We start from the raw sequence: 9,204 nt of genomic DNA on the forward strand, positions 1-9,204 counted from the left end.
CATGAAAGATGCATTTGCTTGTTCTTCAGGTCAATAAAAGCGCCTTCATATGGGGCACTTATAGGGAATGAGCCTTCATGCAAATGTACACCCCCGATAATTATCCCAATCCTTGGCCCCTGTGAAAGAGCTCGGCTGACAGCTGTCTCCATACAAATTAAAGGGGTTGTCCAAGTTATTTTTAGTGATGACCTATCCTCGGCGGCAGTGCTCACAGTCTCATCTGCAGCAGCATGCAAGTGTAATTACACCTAAACGAGATGGCTCTGTAATATATACCTGTATTGGAACGAGCCATCCCATTGTAATGAATAAGAAGGCTGAGGTGTAATTACACCTGCTCACCGCTGCGGATGCGACTGTGAGCAGGTAAACAATGAAGAGTAGGCAGCGCTGGCACGGCGCGCGCCCTCGCTTCAAACAGCTGATCTGTGGGGGAGCAGGGTGTCGGACCCCTGCCCATCTGATATTGATGACCTATCCTGAGGATAGAAATTCAAATAGTAGATGATGGCAGCATATTCTTCCGAAGGTTTCTTTATTAGTGGTTAGTCAATGAAAAATGTACAAAGAGGCTAATAAAAGCTGCAACAGTGCGACTACGCAGTAGTCTTTGTCAAGCATAGTATGAAGTGTCCCCCCCCCCCCCATGTCTTATATAGGGCATATCGTGACACCCACATTTTGGTAAACCAATCAAATCATATCATTAACATTCACAATTTCCCAGCTTGAAACACTACCAATAGGAAATCCTCAAACTGATTACCATCACCGTTCACCTACACGTAGTGATGATAATGAGAGCAACGGCCAATGGACACCTCACCTTATGCACCGTATCACAGCTTGGCATTTTAAATTCATCAATGCGCATGCACAAGAGCGCAAATCCCCTCCCTGTTAGTTCACAATCCTATCGGAGCTCCGTCATCTAGTACTCCCTAAGGCTTCTTTCTGGTCGCAGCCTGCCCTGCGCTCCTCCCGGAATATTCCGGTCATGTGATCCAATTCCGGTCACGTGATCACATCACATTACACCAACTGTGTAAAACTGCATGTTAGGCGTCTATTGCCGTATGTTCCCTTTCATCATGTTACCGCAGTTGCAACAACCCAAACAGGGAAAGTTGCCATTTTTACGTGGGACAAGAGATATCTGCCTATCTACCTGTGTGACTCCTATATCTGCTTTTACCAGGCGATCTCTCAAATTTGCCTTCTTATAAGCCATCAAAGGAGGTACCCCAAATTCTTGTATTGAGGGTAGTCCTTTGTACAGAATATGCCACTCTTTTTTCAATATACTAGCTATTTTACCACTATGGCTACCAAATGTCCGCACAAAGGGGATTCTACGTGTTTTGTTAGTTTTAGATGCTGATTGTAATGTACTACTCCTATCTATCTCCCTTATCTCATTACATGATCTTTGCAATAACCATCTGGGATAACCCCTGTTCTTCTACACATCTCTTCAGTTCCTAAATCAAACCTTTGTTCATCAGAGACCACCCGCCTGACCCGGAGTAATTGACTCCATGGGAGGGATTGTACCACCCTACGTGGATGATTACTATTATATTCCAACAAATTGTTTTTGTCTGTGGGTTTTTGATACATAGCCATCTTCCTTGATCATGTACTTCGTGTCTATGCCCATAATGCCCCCACATATATCAGGGATACTAGCCACTTTTCGCTTAAATTATAGGAGATTGTATTGCCAAGCCATTTTTTTTCTTGTTTCATTTGATGTGGTTTTGTTGTACAGCTCTATTGAACACGATGATGGTTTGAGGGCCATTGGTGTGGCGCTTGCCAGCGTAGGATTCTCTACAATAGGTGCACAGTTTGTCCTTCAGCTTCTGGGGGTGGTCCTGAGGAGGAATTATTTGCTCTTCGGGGAACACCTTTTACCAACAACAGAGCACGGCGATGGGTCGAAATGTGGCCCCCACGTACGCGAACATCTATATGGCAGATGTCGAGGACAGACCGTTGTACCAATCAACATTTATGGAGAGGATCCTGTGCTGGAGGCGCTACATCAATGATAGTTTTTTGATTTGGACAGGTACAATGGAGGAATTTAATGACTTCCATTGTCACCTGAACTCGGGTACACTGGGATTACAATTTACTAAAACTGTATCAGAAAATGAACTACAATTTGTGGATGTAAAGGTTTATGTTGAAGATGGATGTATTAAAACAGATTTGTATCAAAAACCCACAGACAAAAACAATTTGTTGGAATATAATAGTAATCATCCACGTAGGATGGTACAATCCCTCCTACTACTACACGTGCAGATCGAGACAAACCAGTAGCTAAACACTTCATTGAATGTGGCCACTCGATCAATCGAGATTCAGGGTCACTGACTCTGGGATTTTTGAGAAGTGGAGGCGATAGGGAAATGATACTTAGGAAGAAGGAATTTAAATAGATATTTATATTAAAGTCACTGCAGCCATTTGGATTAAATTCAATGCAACTGGTATAGAATAGAATGTCTTACAGCAGTATTGGCTTTAGGCTATAGGTATGTTGTTTTTAACTTGGTTTTAATTCTTATTCTCTTTTTCTCTTCTTTGTTCACAGTTGGAGAACATATGGGAATGTACACCTAATATGCACAGTTTTACACAGTTGGTGATATATATATATATATATATATATATAAATTAAAACATTATGATGATATATAATGACGCAAAATACCTATAGTGGTATGACATACGTTGGTGCCTTAAAATTGTGGGTTTATGTCTATTTAGCTTTTGTCCCTGTATTGGTAAGTTTGAATTTGTAACTGAATATAGTTGGAGTCTCCTAGGCAACATGATGCTTTTTAGGGTCCATTCACACATCCGTAAGTGTTCCGCAAAACACGGACACTGGCAATGTGCATACCGCAATTTGCGGACCGCACATTGCCGGCACTATAATAGAAAATGCCTAATCCTGTCCTCAATTGCGGACAAGAATAGGAAATGTTCTATTTTTTTGCGGAAACTGAAGCACGGATGCGGAAGTGTGGATCCAGACAGCACATTCCGGCCCCATTAAAAATGAATGGGTCTGCACCTGTTCCGCAAAATTGCGGAACGGATGCGGACCCATTTTGCGGACATGTGAATGGACCTTTAGACTGGAGGCTGTCTCTTGCTGGTTGTGTGCACGTGGTGTGATCATGTGACCTGAATTGAATCACATGACCGCAATATTCCAGGGAGGAGCGCGGGGCAGGCTGAGATCAGGTGATTGATTAAGCAGGACCAAAAAGAAGCCTTAGGGAGTACTAGATGACGGAGCTCCGATAGGATGGTGAACTAACAGGGAGGGGATTTGCGCTCTTGTGCATGCGCATTGATGAATTTAAAATGCCAAGCTGCGATACGGTGCATAAGGTGAGGTGTCCATTGGCCGTTGCTCTCAGTATCATCACTACGTGTAGGTGAACGGTGATGGTAATCAGTTTGAGGATTTCCTATTGGTAGTGTTTCAAGCTGGGAAATTGTGAATGTTATTGATACGCTTTGATTGGTTTACCAAAATGTGGGTGTCACAATATGCCCTATATAAGACATGGGGGATCCGCATCCACTCAGAATGCATTAGGGCAGTACGGATGCGTTCGGGGCCGCTTGTGAGCCCCTTCAAACGGAGCTCACAAGCGGACACCCGAACGCTAGTGTGAAAGTAGCCTTATACTCAGCCCGTGTTGTGAATGGGAAAAATCTGCTGTCAGACACCTCTGGTGGGCAAACCTATCTGCCTGCACACAGAAGGATCAGCAAGTTGAAATCCAACATGTTCAATCCTTCTCTCCTTCCTCTGCCATTGGGAGGCCGCCATAAACATTAGATGGTCAATTTCAGCAGGTTCAGTCATCACACACCTTATGCAGGCATCGGCAACCTCAAGCTGTTCTGAAACTACAATTCCCAGAATGCTTCATTCACTTGGGAGTTACAAGAACAGCTGAGCATGCTGGTAGTTTCCTGCTGACAGGCTGACATTTTTTCCATATGATACAGTTACTGGCATAATAAGTAAAGCAATTATATGTGATCCTAGGTTTGTGACATGGCCGACTTAAAGGGGTTGTCTAACCCCTAAAGACAGGCCATCAATATCTGACTGGCCGGGGTCCAACAGCCAAGTTGATCAAATGTTCTGCAGTGAATGGGAGCTGCGCTGAAGTAACCAGCTCCGTCCACTACACAACGGATGGAGCTGTGTATGTCCAGCGCAGAAGCTACTGCAGCATAGCCGATTAGATTCCCACCAATCGGCTATTGATGGCCTATCCTGAGAAGTTACACTGTACATCTGAAATTCCAGATACTACTACCACCATCGTCAAGTTTTTGCCTCCCTCTTAGTTCCTTGTGTCGTTCCTTATTTTCTTTGTTTCCTTTTCCAAGCAACGTATATTGTAGTCTACAGCTATAGTGACTATGGGAAATATTGGAGCTATACAAGACCCTAGTTCAGGGATCAGCAACCTTTGGCACTCCAGCTGCTGTAAAACAACTCCCAGCATGCAAACTTTCTTGGCTGTGCCTAACTCCCATAGAAGTGAAAGGAGGATTCTGGGAGTTGTAGTTTCAGAACAGCTGGAGTGCCGGAGGGTACCAATTCCCGCCCTGGTTGATTATAGGATACATTGTACTTGATTAATGCTTGTATCTGTACTTTCTGGTGTAACCCTTATCCTTAAAAAAAAAATAAAAATACTAAAAGATGATTACACAAAAAAGTGAAACCATGCAATGAATAACGTAAATTTTATTAAATACATTAGATTTGCACGAACCGATTCATACAAATCAAATTTCTTCAAAAATTAGCCTTCTTGACGGGGTTCTCTAGGATTTTCATACTGAGCGCCTAGCTGCAGGATAAGTCATCAATCTCACATCAGCGGGCATCTGACTCCCTGATCAGCCTTAGAGCTCATGAACACGAACGGTGCCTGTTTTGCAGGAAGCAAATTGCGGATTCGCAAAACACGGATGCAGGCTGTGTGCATTCCGCATTTTGCATAACGGAATGTCCAGCCTATAATAGAAATGCCCTATCCTTGTCCGTAATACGGACACTTTTTTTTGCGTTATGGCCATGCAGACACGGAATGCACACAGAGTTTGTTTTATGCAGATCCACTGAAGTGAACGGATCTGTATACAGGCCGCCAAAAAAATAATGGTTGTGTGCATAAGCCCTTATATAGCAGCTGTGGCGCTCTGTGAGCTTTTAGGCCTATTCCTAGGTCATGTGATATCCTGTTCATCAGTCGCATGGCCTAGGAAGGCAGGGCTCAGTCCCATCCGATGGACGGCGCTGTGCATGGTAAACTGTGAGGAGCCCACAGCACTCAGAGCTCAGAGCTCCAGTAAGTGCTGCCACTTCCTCAAACAGCTGATCGGAAGGGTGTCGGGAGTCAGCCCCCATCAATCTTATATTGATGACCTATCCTAACAATAGACCATCAATATAAAAATCCAGGAAAACTCTTAAAGGGGTTGTCCGGGATTGGGGACATTACTCTAATAGTACAAGTGTGGCATACACATTACACACAAGCAGGTAGTACCTTTGGCACAGATTTCTGCAGCCCCGTTTTCATCTTTGAAATTCATGGCCGGAAGTTACTGGTTTCTTCTCCTCAGTGACGTACCGGGTCCCTTGCAGGCAAGAAAAGCTTCCTCTTCCGCTGCTCAGGGAGCCCGGTGACGTCACTGGCAGCAAATTAATCGAGGTGAATATTGATGAGGGGCAGAGTTACAGCGGCTGGCTGACATTCTGCTTAGCCCCGCCCCTTAACCAGCTTAGCCCCGCCTCTTGACAACCCACTCAGCCCCGCCCCTCCAGTCCAGTGAGCTTCAGAATGAATTGAGGTGAATATTGATGAGGGGGCGGAGTTACAACGGCTGCCCGACATCCCGCTAAGCCCCGCCCCTCAACCCGCTCAGCCCTGCCCCTCCAGTCTGGTGAGCTTCAATATGAATTGAGGTGAATATTGATGAGGGGGCGGAGTTACAGCGGAGCAGAGAGACAGCTGTAACCACCTGATGCTGTGCTGCCCCAGGACCCACAGGGCAGTGCAGCCGGAAGTCAGGTAAAGATAAACAGATATATAAACCATGAGTGGGGGACCGTTGGAGCCACATAGAAGTGGCAAAAATAGCTGAAAATGTATGGAGGCCTTTACTTAGATGTACATTGTGAGTAAACGTTTTTTTTTTTTTTTGAAAAACATTTGGTCCCGGACAACCCCTTTAAGCAAAAAGAGGTTGACCCTGCTGCTCAAGACACAACCCCCTTCACCCCTATCTTTCCTGGCCTGCCGATGGCTCCGACTAGCAGCTCAAGCACAGAGGCTCTGCTCCTGCTACCAGGACCTGTCAGTCAAGGGGGAGCGGAAAAAAAGCCTCCTGAGCAGCAGGGCCAGCCTCTCACTGCTGAAGGAGGCAGATTTTTTTTAAACAAATTAGATTCATGCGAAGCAATTCGTTCATCTCTATATATTATACTATAGTACATCCAATGCCAAAAACAATCAAAAAGTTCATTAAGGGTTAAAATAGTGGGTGGCACGAGCTTCCACCTTTCGTAGGGGATTGCATGCTGTTCTCTTGTTCTGGAGAGAGCTCAGCATGGGGCATTCGTGGAACCCTTTATAGGAATTTCATAGACTGGCTTTTTCATGCTTCCGTCTCTAGAATAGGGCAGTACAGTATTGAGATTTCCTCTGCAGACCATTATATTGGCCTGGGTTTCAGAAGCCATTAAGGAAAAGTCTCCCTTGGGGTTCAAATACAGTAGGTTTCCTTACATCCCGACAGGCAAATTGAAAACAGCAGGAGTAGTGAGCCCAGCGTTCACCATGGACAACCGGAGCACTGGTGGACGGCATCATCTTGAGTTCCATCGCGGATTACTGGTGATGTTCACATGGGTCTCTGCAGCCTCTTTCAGGACTTTGAGCACCATCTCGTTCTGACTCCGCAGCTCTGCCATCCTAACCGGGTTTTCCCTAATTTCTTTCTGTAACATGGACAACAAGAAAGGGAGTAAAAATTAAGATTTATTTCAAAGGCTGGTATACAGTCGTGCCCACTGCAGCCAATCACGGTCATCAGCGGTCTACTGAGGACAGCGGGTGGCGTGTACCAGCACATCACCACTGCAGTGTGTAAACAAGCAGCAACAGAAGGAACGGGCGTTGCCTCCATTATTGCACTGCGACTATCCGAGTGTTAACATTCCGGTAGCACTGTCCCAAATTCCTTAGGTCTTTATTGTTAGAGGTATTCCCATCTGGATATTTAGACATACACCACAAAGGCACCGGTCTTGGGAATGGGGACTGCTGGCATCCCAAAATTAGTCCATTTTTTGGCGACCTGCACTTCTCAGATATTTATGGGCTACGGATACCTAAAACGTCCAAATGGCAACATCCTGCTAAAGGGGTTGTGCAGTGGTATTGATGACCTACATCAGATCGACAAGGGTCTGACTCCCAGCACCCCCAACAATCAGCTGTTCGAAGGGGTCACAGTGCTCGTGCTGCATCCCTCAAAGTGTAAAGGCCTGGGCCACTCATACAGGTTATACTTACCTCGCTCCCTGGCACCCGATGCCCGCACGACTGCCACTGCATCTCCGCGTTGAACGGATAAAAACCATCCAAATGTGGGAGCGGGGGTGTTCGGAGATGGACATCGGGTGCAGCCAATAGTAGGCCGCAATGGGAACGAGCCTCCCTAGTAGCATCGCGGGTGACACTGGGGAGGCTCGTCCCCATCACAGCCTGCTATTGGCTGAGAGCTGTATGAAGGGCCCTGGCATTTTAGGTGTTGGATAACCCCTTTCATTGCGCACCATCTCCCTTGTAGAAGCTCAACCCCCTTTAACCAGCTGAGTGGTGGAGGGGCCGGAAGTCAGACCCTCACGGATCTGATGTTGACCTAATCTCAGGATAGGTCATCAATACCGCTGCACGGCCCCTTAAGTCGGGTACATGTTTTACTAGTATTTTTCAGTTCTGACAAAGACTGGCAGAATAAAAGGAAAATAAAAGACCGGAGGTCTCCCCAAGTGATTGGGGTACACCCGACAAAAAGGGATCCCTGGAAATACAAGGATGGTGACGGACGCACATGCACTGCGGTCTAATCCTACAGCTGTGATGTCATGTCCGCGGTGACATCACCTACACAGCACTGGCAAAAAGGACTTCTGGAAAGCATGGGTTAAATATGGTTAGGGCAGAGATACAATAAACCCCTTATTGCTATTAGCAGGGTGCCATGCCTGCAGTAACAGGCAGGGTATATGCCACAGGGGATCTGTGAGGGGCCCTTACCGTCCGCATGTCTAACAACTGGTCCTGCTTCGGTGCGATAAACGCCCACAGTAGGCAGCCGAGCCCCGTCCAGCCAGCGATCGCCAGAGAGCCCACCACTATCCGGTACGCAGCCGACATGACAGGCAAGGACGGTGGGACAGACACAGCTTGTTATGGAACCAGGCCGCGCTCACTCCATTGGTGCAGCAGCGCGGAGAAGGCGGGGCTTAACACATCACCTGACCGGATAGGGAGGGACAAGTGTATGAGGCGCGTGGAGAATCGTCGATGCGTCTTAAGGGGGAGGGGCGGGTGTGGGGAATCTGATAAAAGACAGTGGCGTCTGCTGGGATAATACCCTGAGTGTATGGGCTCCTGGGAGGTTTGGCCAGACCTGTCCACTGCTGCTGTAAAACAGAAAGAAAGAAGGACATTATGTGTGGTGCTAGGCCACGCCTCTAACGCCGCCCAAAACAATTATACCCACTCTTCTTAATGCCCCCATATAGTAATTATTCCCCCTTTGTGGCTTGGGCCCCTGTCCCTCAGTGCTTGTTGGCAAGGGGCAGGGGATCACATATCCTTCCTGCTGCCTGAGGCAAACATTGAAAGGCCACCCCCTCATGCCAAATTCTTAACCTAACCCCTTCCCTCTAGCCAGAGGTGTAAATTGACCAGTATGCACTTTCTATAATACCGGTGTCTTATGTGGCACAAGGGTATTTGGGCCCCCTGAGGCTCCTGGGCCCGGTAGCGACTGCTACCTCTGCACCCCCTATAGCTACGCCCCTGCCCAGAAGTGCCCTCTTCATAGTAGTAATGCTCATATTGTGCC

General features: G+C 46.8%; 1 protein-coding gene across 1 annotated transcript; it reads right to left on the reverse strand.

Annotated features, from left to right (window-relative positions):
- Positions 1-6,525: 6,525 nt before the first annotated feature.
- On the reverse strand, positions 6,526-8,601 carry LOC122932040 (ubiquinol-cytochrome-c reductase complex assembly factor 3-like). The gene is made up of 2 exons (XM_044286202.1): positions 8,388-8,601; positions 6,526-7,063 (listed from the first exon to the last, which is right to left on the reverse strand). Exons 1-2 carry the CDS (start codon positions 8,505-8,507, stop codon positions 6,932-6,934), a joined length of 252 nt encoding a protein of 83 aa, XP_044142137.1. The 5' UTR covers positions 8,508-8,601; the 3' UTR covers positions 6,526-6,931.
- Positions 8,602-9,204: the final 603 nt, after the last annotated feature.

Source organism: Bufo gargarizans, chromosome 3 (genome assembly GCF_014858855.1).
Source record: "Bufo gargarizans isolate SCDJY-AF-19 chromosome 3, ASM1485885v1, whole genome shotgun sequence".
In the NCBI taxonomy this organism is placed as follows: domain Eukaryota; kingdom Metazoa; phylum Chordata; class Amphibia; order Anura; family Bufonidae; genus Bufo; species Bufo gargarizans.

What these genes read in the sequence shown, in the direction of transcription:
- LOC122932040 (XM_044286202.1), bottom strand. Translation starts at nt 8,507, where the DNA reads ATGTCGGCTGCGTACCGGATAGTGGTGGGCTCTCTGGCGATCGCTGGC. An exon ending in AGTTGTTAGACATGCGGACG is followed by an intron (nt 7,064 to 8,387) that starts GTAAGGGCCCCT and finishes TCCATGTTACAG; the next exon opens with AAAGAAATTAGGGAAAACCC.